Source organism: Chiloscyllium plagiosum, unplaced genomic scaffold, assembly GCF_037043375.1.
Source record: "Chiloscyllium plagiosum isolate Xiang-an unplaced genomic scaffold, Cpla_swu_hap1 HiC_scaffold_16, whole genome shotgun sequence".
Lineage (NCBI taxonomy): Eukaryota > Metazoa > Chordata > Chondrichthyes > Orectolobiformes > Hemiscylliidae > Chiloscyllium > Chiloscyllium plagiosum.
In genome coordinates this window covers 10,120,031-10,137,435 of record NW_028270154.1, presented here as the reverse complement: position 1 = coordinate 10,137,435, position 17,405 = coordinate 10,120,031, and the positions used below count along the sequence as shown (strand labels likewise).

Here is a 17,405-nt window from a genome sequence, read left to right as displayed (position 1 = left end):
AACTGAGATGAGGAGGAATTCCTTCAGCCAGACGGTGGGGAATCTGTGGAGGCCAAGTCATTGAGGATCTTTAAGAACGGAATAGGTCGGTTCTTGATCAGTAAGGGGACCAAGGATTATAGGGAGAAGGCAGGACAAGGGCATTGAGAAACATCAGCTGTGATCAAGTGGTAGAGTAGATCCGATGGGCCAAATGGCCTCATTCTACTCCTATATCATACAGCCTTATGACAGGCACACCTCTGGAGCAGGTGGGACTTGAACCAGGCCACCTGTCTCAGAGATAGGGACACTGCCACTGCATCACAACAACCCGTTTGGTTTCATGAGGTTACTCACTGATCCAATGCTGCACAAGCATGGATCATGTATCACCTCACAGGATAAATACTGTCTAATCCACCTGTTCAGAGAGATATAGCCACACCTGGAGAGTAGGTAGGACTTGAACCTGGGCATCCTGGCTCAGAGGCAGGGGCACAACCACTGTGCCAGAAGGCATGCACATAATGGGATCTTCACACCCCCATAATACAAGGTAGTTAGAAGGGTCCATAAGGCAAGATAAACACAACCCAGTCCAGCTGTAGGTTAGTTGGTGAAGGATTGAAGAGGACTTGCCTGGGAGCACATCTGATGAAGGGCAGTGGCGATGGCTTTGGCAGGAGTGTTGCAATGAAAAACGTGGCACTTCAACATACACGTATCCTTGTCACTGGCAACATAGGCAAAGTCTCTACTCGACAGGGGGAAAGAGACAGATTCAACAGTGAACACACTGAGCAGAAACATCCCACTATAACCCCACACTGAGCAGAAACATCCCACGTTAACCCCACCCTGAGCAGATACATCCCACAGTGACCCCAAACTGAGCAGACACATCCCACAGTGACCCCAAACTGAGCAGAAACATCCCACTATAACCCCACACTGAGCAGAAACATCCCACTATAACCCCACACTGAGCAGATACATCCCACAGTGACCCCAAACTGAGCAGATACATCCTGTTATAACCCCACACTGAGCAGACACATCCCACAGTGACCCCAAACTGAGCAGATACATCCCACAGTATCCCACCCTGAGCAGATACATCCCACAGTGACCCCACCCTGAGCAGATACATCCCGCTATAACCCCACACTGAGCAGATAAATCCCACTGTAACCCCACACTGAGCAAATACATCCCACACTATCCTACCCTGAGCAGATACATCCCACAGTGACCCCAAACTGAGCAGATACATCCCACAGTGACCCCAAACTGAGCAGATACATCCCACAGTGACCCCAAACTGAGCAGATGCATCCCACTATAACCCCACACTAAGGAGATAGATCCCACTGTAACCCCACACTAAGCAGATACATTCCACTGTAACCCACCCTGAGCAGATACATCCCACTGTAACCCCACACTGTGCAGATACATCCCACTGTAACCCCACCCTGAGCAGATACATCCCACGGTGACCCCATCCTGAGCAGATACATCCCACACTATCCCACCCTGAGCAGATACATCCCACAGTGACCCCATCCTGAGCAGATACATCCCTCACTATCCCACCCTGAGTAGATACATCCCACAGTATCCCACCTTGAATAGATACATCCCACACTATCCCACCCTGAGCAGATACATCCCACAGTGAGTCAGACAGCACCAGAGGGTCAGAACCCTTCATTAGGACTTGGTAGGGGGAAGGGAGCTCAGAAATAAATAGAGGGAGGGGGTGATGCTGGGGTAAAGGTAGGCAGGATGGTGATAGTTGGATGCGGGAAGGGCAGGTATTATCAACTCTGATTTCCAGCATTTGCAGTCCCTATTATCTACACCCTACAGTGACCCCACACTGAGAAGATACATCCCATATCTTTGAAAAATACATTATAGTGAATCATCTTGCTATCTACAGTGTGTCTGCTTCATTATCGTTAACCTAGACGACAACGACTTGCTTTGAGGCAGCATCTTTAATGTATCAAGGTGCAGTGACCAAATTAAATTTGATCCCAAGCCATGTGGAAAATGTTTGAGCAAAAGCTTGAGCTTAATGGACAGCTTACAGGAGGTTGATCGGTGCCGATCTTTGGGTGAATTTCTGTTCTATAAACTGCCCATAGTCTGTCTATAAGGTAAAAACAATGACTGCAGATGCTGGAAACCAGATTCTGGATCAGTGGTTCTGGAAGAGCACAGCAGTTCAGGCAGCATCCAAGGAGCTTCGAAATCGACGTTTCGGGCAAAAGCCCTTCATGAGGAATAAAAACCCATAGATCCCATAGTCTGTCTATAATCTGCCAACACACACTGTGTATAACAGACCAATATCCAAATATCACAATAGGCAGCAAAAGACTTTCGAGATTTACGTAGAACACAGGACAGTACAGCACAGTACAGGCCCTTCAGCCCACAAAATTGTGCCGAGCATTTATCTTAATCTAAGATCAACCTAACCTACACATCCCTCAATTTACTGCTGTCCATGTGCTTGTCCAGCAGTCACTTAAACGTCCCTAATGTCTCTGACTCCACTACCACCGGTGGAAGTGTATTCCACACACCCACCACTCTCTGTGTAAAGAACCTACCTCTGACATCTCCCCTTTACCTTCCTCCAATCATCTTAAAATTATGATCCTTTGTGACAGCTATTTCTGCCCTGGGGAAAAGTCTCTGGCTATCTACTCTATCTATGCCTCTCATTACCTTGTACACCTCTATCAAGTCACCTCTCTTCCTTCTTCTCTCCAGCGTGAAAAGCCTGAGCTCACTCAACCTCTGTTCATAAACAATCCAGGCAGCATCCTGGTAAATCTCCTCTGAACCCTCTCCAAAGCATCTACATCCTTCCTATAATGAGGATACAATATTCCAGTTGTGGTCTAACCAGGGTTTTATAGAACTGCAGCATAACCTTGTGGCTCTTAAACTCAATCCCCTTGTTAATCAAAGCTAAAACACCAAACACCTTGTTAACTAGCATTTTATTTTTATTTATTCATTTGTGGGATATGGTGTCACTGGCTGGGCCCAGCATTTATTGCCCATCCCTAGTTGCCCCTTGAGAAGGTGGGGTGAGCTACCTTCTTGAAATGTTGCAGAGTACCTGCTGCAGGTTGACCCACAATGCCCTGAGGGAGGAAATTCCAGGATTTTGACCCAGCAACAGTGAAGGAACGGCGATATATTTCCAAGTCAGTGGTGTGGAGGGGTACCTGGAGATGGTGGTTTTCCCCTTTATCTACTGCCCTTGTCCTTTATTGCTTATCCCTTCATAGATAGAATCATACAATCCCGACAGTGTGGGAGCAGGCCATTCAGCCCATCAGATCCACACCAACCTTCTGAATAGCATCTCGGTTAGACCCAATCCATAACTAATCCACTTAGCCTGCACATAACTGGACACTGCAGGGCAATTTAGCATGGATAAACCACCTAACCTGCACATCTGTGGACTGTGGGAGGAAACTGGAGCACCCTGAGTAATGACACAGTCAGTCAGCTGAGGGTGGAATTGAATCTGGGTCCCTGGTGCTGTGAGCCAGCAGTGCTGACCACTGAGCCACTGTACCATCCTATAGAGCATCACAAGTTCTGAAGCTATTCAGGGAGAAAGCCTACCATCCCCTTCTGGGGTAACTAAGAATGATCAAAAAATGTGGGGTTTTATTAAGATTTTGACACTTAAAGAACAGCAATGTACAAATCCTCAAGGATAAATCAGTGGAGTCAAATAGACCCAGGTTCCTCTCAATTATATCCATGATTTTCCGGAGAACCTTTTGACAGGTTTGTTTTCCAGTCTGGGGCAACCAGTAAATGGTAAAAATGGTGAGAGACTGGGGTAGAATTGGGGTGTTATACTGTTCCTCTTGGAAGGCTGAGGACTCCTCAACTCAGAGGGTCATGAGAGGGTCACAGGAAGAGAACAGGAGTTAGAACATTGTTCTAGTCCCATCCTGGCCCACTGCATCTGCATCTCCTTTCAAACATGTGTCTATCTACTGACTTGCCTCAGCCTGTCTGTCCCTCTCACTACCTCTGTCTGTCCCTCTCACTGCCTCTGTCTGTCCCTCTCACTGCCTCTGTCTGTCCCCTCATTGATCTATTTCTGCATGTCTGTAAATCCATGTTCCTCATATAAATCTCCACTCACCTCTTCGCAGTGTAGGAACAATATTCTGAACAGTTACATTTATAATTCTTCGAGTTCTTGTCAAATTTAGTCCAAATTGTTTTTTTAAATTTATGTAATCAAAATTGCTTGAGGGAGATCTTTGGAGATTATTAAGCTCTTGGTCGATGTATAGTGAGTTGATTCAGATGACAGCAACATTATTTCTCTGATTTGGAATGAAGGCCATTTAGGTGTAATATAATTTAATCGCTGTCAGATGGTATGTTCATATAACAAAAGCATCAACATCAACATTTGTGTAAATGATTTTAGCAATGCATTTGACCATGTAGCTCATTACACTGCATTCATCAACCTCCTTCAATTAGGAGTGATCCTGCCCATTAGGTGTGCAGACATTCTTAAGGGAGGACTACAATATGTTGTATATAAATTGAGTACTTCCTGTTGAATAACACTGCGTTGGGGTTCCATAGGAATTAGACAAAAATGAGGACTGCAGATGGTGGAGGTCAGAGTCAAGATTAGAGTGGTACTGGAAAAGCACAGCAGGTCAGGCAGCATCCGAGGAGCAGGGAAATTGACGTTTCAGACAAAAGCCTTTCATCAGGAATGAAGGAATTAAATAGGTCCTGTTATACTTTTCACCATCCTAAACAATGTCTGCACCAATATTGCTGTGTCAATGTGTTACTGTAACTATATGAATGACTTGAACTTTCTGCAGCATCGTAATCAAACTGATACATCACCTCACATGACAGGGGCAGTCACGGTGGTTAATGAATAGGTGAATCCCTATTCACATTGAATGTGACGGAATTGTGTTTCATGTACAATTAACTGATCGCCCTGTCATCAAATTAGACTGTGTTTACATTGCTTAATGAGCATGTCATAGGTTATTAGGAATCTACATTCAAAGAGACCTCATATGTTATCACCAATTACATCAAACACTTAAAAAGAAGTAAAGTAGCCGGGTTTGGATGACACCGCGTCCATGTACACTCCCTCCACCACTGACGCTCAGTCGCAGCAGTGTGTACCATCAATGAGAGGCACTGTAGAAATTCAGCAGTTTCCAAACCCACAACCACTTCCCTCTGTAAGGACAAGGGCAGCAGATACATGGGAACACCACCCCCTGCAAGTTCCCCTCCAAGCCACTCACCGTCCTGATTTGGAAATATATCACTGTTCCTTCACTGTTACTGGGTCACAATCCTGGAATTCCCTATCTACAGGAATTGTGGGTCAACCTACAGCACATGACGGGGGGGGGGGGGGAGAGGGCGGCATGGTGGCTCAGTGGTTAGCACTGCTGCCTTATAGTGCCAGGGATCCAAGTTCAATTTCAGCCTTGGGCGACTGTCTTGGGCCACTGAGTTTGCACATTCGCCCCGTGCCTGCGTGGGTTTCCTCCGGGTGCTCTGGTTTTCTCTCACAATCCAAAGATGTGCAGGTTAGGTGAATTGCCCATAGTGTTCAGGGATGTGTAGGTTAGATACATTAGTCAAGGGTAAATATAGGTTAAGGGGAATGAGTCTGCATGGGTTACTCTTGGGAGGATTGATGTGGATTTGTTGGACCGAAAGGCTTTTACCACACTGTAGGGATTCTATAAAATGAATGCAGTGGTTTAAGAAGGCAGCTCACCACCAACTTCTCAAGGGGCAATTTGGGTCAGGCAATAAGTGCTGGGCCCAGCCAGCAATGTCCATGTCTCATAATTTTTTTAAAAATGTTTTGTTTTCTCAAGCTGACTGATTCACTATGTTCATTAGTTATATCGCTGTGAAAACATAGTGCCAGTTTGAAATGCAAGACTTACTGAAGGTCACGGAAAAAGCTCAAAAGTATTTAGAATCAAGCACTGCTCCTAATCTTATGTAACATGTACCAAAGGTACTGACTCAACCAAACAATTCCTCTGACCAAAAAGCAGGAAGAGTCTTGCCTGGACTGTGCTAGCGAGCTCATGAATCCCTAACTCCATTACCACTACCTCTCACCACAACCACACACTGACAAATGCATGGTGGAATTGAGGAGAAAGGCCAGCCCTCCAGTAATAAGAATATTGAATAGATCACAAGATGGCCCAATCCTCTACTTCCAATATTAAGAGCCATACAGTGCAGAAGAGGCCCAGTAAGTTATCATGAATTGAATAAACTCAAACTGATATCAAATGATCTCTGAAGTTTAGTACAAAATACAATGCAGTACTCTATTCATTTTTATTCTGTAATTACAAAGCCTTTTAATTTACAATTGTAATTATTTATGTACTGAAATGTTCATAATTGTGCAATTCCTTCATTGCTTAAACACCTTATTTTTTATTTTAGACTGGTGAAGACAACAATGTCATTGTAAGAGTAATCCAGAGTTCCAGGCCATTATCTGGAGAGATGGGTTCAATTCCCATCATGGTATCCAGTGGCATTTAAACATCTTTAATTAATAAATCTGGAATTGGAAGCTAGTCTCAGTAATGGTGACCATTAGGCCATTGTTGATTGTTATAAAATGCCATCTAGTTCACTAATGTCCCTCAGGGAAGGAAATCTGCCATCCTTATTCAGTCTGGCCTACATGTGACTCCAGACCTGCAGCATTGTGTTGACTCCTAACTGTTCCCCAAAGCCTATCCGCCACATTGTCAACAAATTCCAACTTGTCAAGAAGTATCAATAAGACATAGGAGCAGGAGGAGGCCATTCAGCCTTTCAAGTCTTTGGGCGGCACGGTGGCACAGTGGTTAGCACTGCTGCCTCACAGCGCCAGAAACCCGGGTTCAATTCCTGCCTCAGGCGATTGACTGTGTGGAGTTTGCACATTCTCCCCGTGTCTGCGTGGGTTTCCTCCGGGTGCTCCGGTTTCCTCCCACAGTCCAAAAATGTGCATGTTAGGTGAATTGGCCGCGCTAAATTGCCCGTAGTGTTAAATGTAGGGGAATGGGTATGGGTGGGTGCGCTTCGGCGGGTCGGTGTGGACTTGTTGGGCCGAAGGGCTTGTTTCCACACTGTAAGTAATCTAATCTAATCTAATCTAAAAGTCTGCTCTGCCATTCAATGAGACTGTGGCTGATCCTACAATGCTCAATTCCACTTTCCTGCTTTTCCTCCATAATCTTTGATTCCCTTATTGATTAAAAAATCTCTCTCTCAACTTTGAATATATTTAGCAACCTAACCTCAGCAGCCCTCTGTGGTAAAGGATTTCAATGATTCACAACCACCTGAGAGAAGAAGTTCCTCCTCACCTCTCAAGTCAAGAATCCCTTTTTCTGAAATGATACCCTCTGGTCCTCGGTTCTCCCACAAGAGAAAACAACCTCTCCAGGTCTACCCTGTCAAATCCTTATTCAGTCTGGCCTACATGTGACTCCAGACCTGCAGCATTGTGTTGACTCCTAACTGTTCCCCAAAGCCTATCCACCACATTGTCAACAAATTCCTGAAGAAGGGCTTATGCCCGAAACGTCGATTCTCCTGTTCCCTGGATGCTGCCTGACCTGCTGCGCTTTTCCAGCAACACATTTTCTACCCTGTCAAATCCCCTAAGAATCCTGTATGGTTCAGTCATGTTGCCTCTCATTGTTCTATATTCTAATAAGTACAGGGCCAACCTACTCAACCTGTCAGCTGGGTGAACCTTCTCTGGACTGCCTCCAATGCTTTTTGTCTAACCTTGTCAAAATGTGCCTTTATGAATATCAGTGGTTTTCTCAACAGAGCCAGGTCTTCAAGATAAAAATATAAGCAAAAGAACTACATTCTTTTCATCTCATATGCATGTGCTTGTGTTCATACATTCCCAGGGTGTCAAAGGCTAGGCCAGCATTGTACTTGAAAAACTGGAGACGATTAGCTGCAGTCTCACGGGGTGCGCTCACGATGCTGCTCAGGGGCAGTGCCAAGATTTTGACCCGTGACAGTGAAGGAACAGTGATACATCAGGATGGTGTGTGGCTTGGAGGGGAACCTGCAGGTGGTGTTGTTGCCATCCATACCCTTCTAGGTAGTTAAAGTCAGAGGTTTGCAAAGTTTTGTCTCAGGAGTTTTGAGGAGTAGTTGTTGTGCACCAAGTAATGAGTTCACATTTCTGCTATTAAGCCCCTGTGCTGCGAAGGGACTGCTATGTTCAGTATGTTTGATGGGCTCCAAAAAAGCAGACAAGTTTGACCTAGATGACGTTGAGTCTCTTGAGAGTTGTTGAAGCTGCACTAATCCATTATACTCAATCTCCCTCTTATAGGAAAGATGTTGTGAAACTTGAAAGGGTTCAGAAAAGATTTACAAGGATGTTGCCAGGATTGGAAGGTTTGAGCTATAGGGAGAGGTTGAATATGCTGGGGCTGTTTTCCCTGGAGTGTCGGAGGCAGAGAGGTGACTTTATAGAGATTTATAAAATCTTGAGGGACATGGGACAAGTTAAATAGACAAGGTCTTTTCCCTGGGTTGGGGGAGTCCAGAACTAGAGGACATAGGTTTAGGATGAAAGGGGAAAGATATAAAAGGGACCTAAGGTGCAGGTTTTTCATGGACAGGGTGATGTGATTATGGAATGAGCTGCCAGAGGAAATGGTGGAGGCTGGTACAATTATAACATTTAAAAGGCATCTGGATGGGTATAGGAATAGGAAGAGTTTAGAGGGATATGAGCCAAGTGCTGGCAAATCAGACTAGATTAATTAAGGATATCTGGTTGGCATGGACAAGTTGGACCGAAGGGTCTGTTTCTGTGCTATACAGCTGTATGAATCTGTGATAGGTGAGAGAGGAAACGATGGTGTGTGGATGTAGGTACTAAGTTGACATTGAGCATGAAGGTCACAGGAGATATGTAGAGGGCATTTAGCTGCATGGGTTGGCATGGACAGTGTATGGAGGCGAGCGAAGTGAACAGGGGCAGAACTGAAGGACTGGTTTATTTTTTCCCACTTTTGGTGAAGTTAAGAACCTTTCTGGATCTGGACCTTTGCATGGGGAAGGTCCCCTCGGTGATAATTAAGTCCAACTTTGTTTGGGATTGTGAAAATGCATGCCTGTCTGAAATAAAACTGTGCATATCCCATTGGGACTGGCAGAGTTATTGAGAAACTGTTTCAAAATGTTGTGGGTATTTCAGAGTGCCTGTTCATGTTAAATATTTGCAGAATTTGTACCAGATTGACTGATTTCCCAAACTATCGTTCTCACCACGAGGAGCCTACTGAAGAACCAGCTCATTGACTATAAACATTTATTAGTTCAACATTTACTGACATAAGGTACTATGTAATTGTGTGAAATGGGTATTTAGATAAAGGATTAATTGTGATAATAATGTGGCAGTTTTGGTTGGACAGAAGTTTTTATCGTTTCTGAAAAAAGACAATAAAAACCGAAAGAACAGTGGATGCTGTAAATCAGAAACAAAAACAGAAATTGCTGGAAAAGCTCAGCAGGTCTGGCAGCATCTGTAAAGAGAGAAAGCAGAGCTAATGTTTCTAGTCCAGTGCCCCTTCCTCAGAACCTGGACCTGAAATGTTGACTCTGATTTCTCTGCATAGATGCTATCAGACCTGCTGAGCTTTTCCAGCAACTTTGGTTTCTTTGCTTGTCAAAGCTGGTCATCTTGTATTCATCAGGACAATTTGCAAGAACACCAGTAAATGAGAATAAACAACACTTCTACAAGAGCAGAGTTTTGTTTTGTCGGCAAATGAACTCTGATTAGTAGAAGCATTGCTGTGGAGAATGATGATTGACAGTTAGCTGCCAGGTTTTGTTTAGATTTTGAATCAGGTAAGTTGACTCTGATTGGTCAGTACATTGTTTTGAGAAATAAGCCAGTGAATCACCATGAATGTTTTTTTGAAAAGGCATGTACACGACTCTAAAGAATAGGGGCCTATGTATTTATATATGTAGCTTCCAGTTTGTACAAGTGTGCCATGCTGCAAACCCGACTGACATCTTAAATTTGTTGTCAGCATAATTCTTTATACGCTTGGGATTATCCAGTAAACATTGTCCAGTGCATAATCACATAGAATGACATATGGTACCATGGTTAACTCAGTGGTTAGCACTGCTGCTTCACAGCGCTAGGGACCTGGGTTCAATTCCAGGCTTGGGTGATTGTCCGTGTCAAGTTTGCAAGTTCTCCCCGTGCCCATGTGGGTTTCCTCCCACAGTCCAAAGATGTGCAGGTTAGGGTAGATTGGTCATGCTATAGTGACCAGGGGTGTGCAGGCTAGGCAGACTATCCATGGGAAGAAAATGCAGGGATAGGAGTGGGGGAGGTTTAGATCTCGGTGGGTTGCTCTTTGGAGGGCTGGTGTTGCCTGCTTCCACACTATTGAGATCCTATGACTATGTAAAGTTGGACACTGTGTTACAATGTTTTGGGCACAGCCTGGTTGGGTACAATCAGTACCTTGCTTGTAGCAAACAGTTGAAGGGATAAGCCTTGCGATATGACTCACCATCCTTTGGCAGGTAGATACCTGGCATCAGCTCAGCACTGAAATTCATATACTACATCACTCATTTGTGTAATGGGCAGAACATTTCTTCAGCTTGACAGCAACATCTTGCCGCGGGGATGGGAAACTGAGCTGGGAGACAAGAGTGCGGGAAACACAGATGGGAAGAAAAGAAAGAAAGTAAAAGTGGAAGGCAGAAGAAATGAGGGCCAGAGGCAAATAAGGATGGAGTACAACCAAAAAAGCTGTAAAAATGTCAGAAAAGACAAGTCCACCGGTCCTATATCTAAATGTATGGAGCCTTCGCAATAAGATAGACAAACAGCACAAACAGATAATGATTGCCATTGTGGAGTCATGGCAGCAAGGGGATCAAAGTTGGAACTAAACATCCAAGGGTATTTAATCATGAGAAAGGACAAGCAACACAAAGAAATAGTGTTGTGTTGTAGTGAAATGACACTGGCTGACGTCATGTGGAATAGTCTGGGTGAAACCAAGAGGCAACAGGGAGCAGAAAGCATTAATGGGAGTTCCACATTGCCATACAGCAGTGATGAGCTACACAATGGCATTAAACAGGAATCTAAAGATGAATGCAATAAGGGTAGTACAATAATAGCTGATGATTTCAATTTACATGTAGACTGGGTAAATAGATTTGTAAGTTTCCAGCAGAAATGTATCTTTGACAGAATGGCTTCTGAATCCCTAGCCCTTGCATATTTCCAATATGTCCAAGGAATGTGTCCAAGGTTGATGTTCAGCATTAATCTACACTTGGAGAGACAGGGATTAACTAAGAACATGACTTTGTTAGGGGCAAATATGTCTGACCAATTTGATTGAATCTTTCGAAAGAGGCAACCAAGGAAGCAGTTGAGGGCAATGCATTGAACACAGTCTACCTAGGCTTCAGCATGACTTTGGATAAGGTCCTGCACTGGAAGGTAAGGCCCCAGGGGATCCAAGAAAAATTGGCTAATTAGATTCAGAGTTGACTGACTTCCAGGCAGGAGGCTGGAAGAACACAGCAAGCCAGGCAGCATCAGGAGGCGGAGAAGCCAACGTTTCGGGTGTAACCCTTCTTCAGAGGGTGATGGTTGCGAGTGTTTTTGTAACTGGGCCTGTGTCCAATGGGGTTCTGCGGGGGTCAGTGTTGGGGCCTTTGCTGTCTGTGAGGCATGTAGCAACAAATTAGACTTGAATACATCAGTGCATAACGGTGAGGAGGATAGCTTTAGATTCCAGGAGGGCATAGATGAGATGGTCAGGTGCTCTGGTCAGTGGCAAATGGAAGTCAATCCCACATCAATGTGAAGTGATGCACTTGGCAAGGGATAGATAATGAACAGAAGACCCTGGGAAGCACTGAAGATCATGTACTCTGGTATCTTAAGGTATCAAGACAGTTAGATATAATGGTTAAGAAGGCATGCCTTCATTAGCCAAGGCATAGGGTTTCAGAGCAGGAGGTTCCGCTGGAAATGTATAAAATGCTGCTTAGGCAACAGCATTGTGTGTAACCTTCATGGTCCCTTCGTCTTTCTTGTCACATTCTGGTTTATCAATGCCACTGTGAGGACTGACCTTCATACACTCTCCCTCATTGATATCAAAGAGCCCATCTCACAGAATTTTGATCTCACTGTTTTGTTGTGCTCTCTCAGAGATAGACCAATGTAGTGAGGTGAAGAGACAGCAGAGGGCTCCCCCATGATCTTTGACACGAAGGTCCACATTGTATTGTGACAGGAACAGCATCACACAGTCAGGTTTACCCTTGTTATATAGGAACATAGAAACAGAATATAGGAAGTGGAGTATGCCATTCAGCCCTTTGAGCTGGCTACTCCATTTAATACGATCATGGCACTCATCCAATTCAATATCCCGTTCTCCCTTTTCTGCCATTAATACACAAATCCTCACCAAATTCACGGCATATCGAGATACCATGTGGGTTGCTCATTTTCAGAGATCAGGAGTCACTTCACACGAACGACGTTCCCTCATTAAGTGGGACGGCACGGTGGCTCAGTGGTTAGCACAGCTGCCTCACAACACGAGGGACCTGGGTTCAATTACAGCCTCAGGCAACTGTCTGTGGGAAGACTGCACATTCTCCCTGTGTCTGTATGGACTTCCTCCCACAATCCAATGTTGTGCAGGTTAGGTGGACTGGCCATGAGAAATGACCTTAGTGTCCAGCGACATGCAGGTGCAGAGATTGGTTGGGATGCTTTTCAGAGGGAGGGCGTGGACCTGATGGGCTGAACAGCCTGCTTCTACACTGTAAGGGTTCTGTACTTTAAAAAACTGGATATGCCCTCGCTGGTTCAGTGATCAGTACCCTACTTTTTCAAGGGCAAACAATGAATGCTGGCCTTCCCCTCTGAGCCATGAGGTTGTGGGTTCAAACAGGAGAGTTCCTGCCTGCCTGACCTGCTGTGTTTTTCCAGCCTCACATCTATTGAGGCGGAGGTGGGTACTGCAGATGCTGGAGATCAGAGTCAAGAATAGAGTGGTGCTGGAAAAGCACAGCAGGTCAGGCAGCTTCTGAGGAGCAGAAAAATCGACGTTTGGGGCAAAAGCCCTTCATCAGGAATGATGAAGCCCTTCATTTTGGTGAGTAGCTTTTCTCTCTCTCTCTTAACTCAGCCTTCTTTCCTTCCTTCCTTTTGCTATTCTGTACCTGAAAGCCCTTCATCAGGAATGATGAAGCCCTTCCTGATGAAGGGCTTTTGCCCGAAACATAGATTTTCCTGCTTCTCAGATGCTGCCTGACCTGCTGTGCTTTTCCAGCACCACTCTAATCTTGACTCACATCTATTGACTCCGCTCCAGGACTTGACCTGGTTGATGCTGCAGTGAATCACTGAGGGGCACGCTGGTCTTGGAGATGACATGTTAAACTGAGGGGGATGTGAAAAAAATCCCACTGTGCTATTTGAAGCAGAATTATCCCTAGTGCCCTGGCCAGTTGTTCTTCAAACCAACATCACACAAAAAAAAACAAACTGACTCATCATTATCACTTTGCTGCCTGTGGAATTTTCATTTGTGCAACTTGGTTTCGGAGGTCCCTAAATTACTGCAGATGCCAAGTTCCAAATTGGGTGTAAAATGCTCTGAGATGCTGCTTAACCAGGAAAACACTATTGAAATGTGAGTTTATTTATTGTACTTTATGCAGAAAGCTGCTAATCAAGAGTGCAATGTTAAGCAAATGCAATGCAAATCATTCTCCCACACGGAAAGTTAATCTCATTTCCTGGAGATTTTGGATATAATCAAATTATTATTGTCTTCTTTCTCACGTTGGCGAGTAGTAGCTTTTCTCTCTCTCTCTCTCTCTTAACTCAGCCTTTCTTCCTTCCTTTTGCTGTTCTGCACCTGAAAGCCCAGTCATTTGCCTTAATGCCTTTTCTATCGTTCTCTTTTCCTTCTCAATTCTATTAGCTCAGGGTTCCCTCATTCACTGAGCTCACAGATGCCCTGGTACAGTTCAGTCATCAATGGAAACTTCGAGTGCCGCTAGATGTGACAATCTATTATCTAACATTTTAATCTAAACCGATGGGCATGCTGGAAGATACTTAAAGGATATAGAAATTAGAGACTCTACCTGTCTCTGTCTCCATGGCAGCCGGAAGAAAATCAATCAATTAATCAATAAAATCATTTGAACATCTGAATTAATATTTTATATGTGTATCACCAAACAACAACTTTTATTTATATAGCATACTTAACCTAATAAAACATCCCAAGGTGATTCACATGAGCATTATGAAACAGAGTTTGATGATGAGCAACATTGGGGATATAAGAACATAAAAGATAGGAGTAGAGGTAGGCCACTCAGCCCATCAAGTATGCTATGCCATTCAATGCTATCATGGCTTCAACTTCACCTTTCTGCCTTTTCCGCAGAACCTTTGATTCCCTTACTGATTAACAATGTCTATCTCAGCTTTGAATAAATTGGGGCAGATCACCAATAGTTGGTCAGTGAAGTAGATTTTAAAGAGTTTCTAAAAAATAGACTAAAAAAAAACCTTCATATTTACTCAGATGGATAGCTGATGCCTGAATACAAAATCTATAAAATTATGAGGCGCATGTATAGGATAAATAGACAAAGTCTCTTCCCTGTGGTGGGGGAGTCCAGAACTAGAGAGCATAGGTTTAGGGTGAGAGGGGAAACATATAAAAGAGACCTAAGGAGCAACGTTTTCACACAGAGGGTGGTGTGTGTATGGAATGAGCTGCCAGAGGAAGTGGTGGAGGCTGGTACAATTGCAACATTTAAGAGGCATTTGGATGGGTATATGAATAGGAAGGGTTTGGAGGGATATGGGCCGGGTGCTGGCAGGTGGAACTAGATTGGGTTGGGATATCAGGTTGGCATGGATGAATTGGACTGAAGGGTCTGTTTCCATGCTGTACATCTCTATGACTCTACGACTCTAAATCCCAAAAATCAATTTGTTGACCAGTTTTGACACAAAGAGCCAAACAGCCTCCTCATGTTCTAAGTCTGAGTTTTATAACTTTGACGAAAGACGCTAAAGACCTGACCCTGACAGCACTGTAGTTCCAGGAAGTTATTTTCTGCTTATTGCTCATGCTATCCTCACGGTCCCACAGCTAACTTTGTCATGCTGGCTTCCTGGATCCCTGATCCCTGCTGATCACCCCCAAATCCCAAACTCCTGCTCATGTCCTGGTCCCACAGCCCCAACTTAATGTACAGCCAACAATTCAAACTTGGGCAAATTTCAAAATTTGCTGATGACATTAAACTTGAAAAGTGTAGTACCCAGTGGGGAAGGCAATAATAAGCGTCAGGATGATAAAGACACACAGAGGGATAACAACACATGGCAGGTTGAATTCAGAAAAGTACCAAATAATAATTATTGATTGGAAAAATGTGAGACACCATATACATTAAACCAGAAGATTATTCAGAACTCTGAAAATGGAATTAGATGATTAGGAATAAAAAGGGGACAGAAATAATGGGGAGTGGTTTACAGCCTCCCCGACAATTGTTGTTGGTCAAAGCATTAGCAAGAAATAAATGGAGATTTTAGCAAAGAAAATGTAACAGTCAAGAACTTTAAACCCTATGAGAGCCGGACAAATGAAACTGGCAAGACTGATCTGGAAGTTGGGCTGCAGAGCAGTTCTGTTACTGATCTCTGGAACCAACATTGTGCAAACTAACTAAGCATTAATTACTAGGGCTCACGAGTTCAAAGTGAGAGGGGAAAGGTTGAGGGGAGATATACGTGCAAAGTTCTTCATGCAGAGGGTGGCAGGGGCCTGGAACACGTTGCCAGCAGAGATGGTAGGGGCAGGAATGATAGCATCATTGAAGACGAAGACAGATAAATGGATGGGGAGAGAGCAGAGGGATACAGATCCTTAGGGAATAGGCAGCAGGTATAGATAGAGGATCTGGATCGGCGCAGACTTGGAGGGCCGAAGGGCCTGTTCCTGTGCTGTAATTTTCTTTGTTCTTTGTTCTTAAGCTATTTTGGACCTGATATTATCTAGGAGGTAGGGTTAATTAGCCCAACTTATGATAAAAGATACACCAGGGGAAAAAAAATCTATTCATAAGGCACTGAATTCCTCATTAAGTCTGAAAGCAGCGTGCTCCAGTCCCAAATAAGCTTAAACAAAGTCAATTACAGAATAAAAAGCAGAGTCTTGCACTGAAATGTTATCTCTTTTCCCTCTCCATGGATGCTGCCAGATCTGTGAGTTTCTCCAGCTCTTTCTGTAAGTGCTTCAAGTCTCCAGCATCTGGAATAGTTTGTTTTTAATTACAGTATAAAGGGAGCACTGGCTGAGGTTTGTTGAGTAAACAGGCTAAAAGGGATGACAGTAAATAAAGTGGGACAATTTAAAATTAAGGAACAATTCAAATGTATAGCAAAGTTACATTCCAAACATCATTAAGGAAGATCTATTCATTGCTGATTCGGGAGGGTGGAATGAGCTGCCAGCAGAAGTGATTGAGGCGGGTACATTAACAACATTTAAAAGGCATTTGGAAAACTAGGTTGGAGGAGAGGCAGGTGAATCTCTGATATTTTGTGTCTAGGATGAGAATGATTAAAAAAAAGGCTTGATAGATAAACAACAGACAGATAAATAGAGAGATAAAGGAATAGAGGGAGAGATGGAGACATAGACAGATAGATAGATAGATAGATAGATAGACAGACAGACAGACAGACAGACAGACAGATAGATAGATAGATAGATAGATAGATAGATAGATAGATAGATAGATAGATAGATAGACAGACAGACAGACAGACAGATAGACAGATAGATAGAGATATAGATAAATAGATAGATAGATAGATAGATAGATAGATAGATAGATAGATAGATAGATAGATAGATAGATAGATAGATAGATAGATAGATAGATAGATAGATAGATAGATAGATAGATAGATAGATAGATAGATAGATAGATAGATAGATAGATAGATAGATAGATAGACAGATTCTCCAATGTAGAGAAGACCACATCGGGAGCACCTGATGCAGTAAACTAGGTTGGAGGAGAGGCAGGTGAATCTCTGATATTTTGTGTCTATCTTCATAGCAGAAGATGGCTTGAGGGTAGGAGGCAGAGGGTAATAGTGGAAGGATGCTCACCAGACTGGAGGCCTGTGACTAGTGGAGCGCCTCATGGGTTGGTGCTGGGCCCATTGCTGTTTGTTATCTATATCA

General features: G+C 43.8%; 1 protein-coding gene across 1 annotated transcript in view; it reads right to left on the bottom strand.

Moving 5' to 3' along the window:
- The window catches only part of apbb3 (amyloid beta precursor protein binding family B member 3), a 79,902-nt gene that overhangs the window by 10,715 nt on the left and 51,782 nt on the right, over nt 1–17,405 (bottom strand). Inside the window, exon 8 of the mRNA XM_087995033.1 lies at nt 622–736. Coding sequence (XP_087851159.1) covers nt 622–736 — 115 coding nt within the window. The remainder of the gene's footprint in view (nt 1–621; nt 737–17,405) is intronic.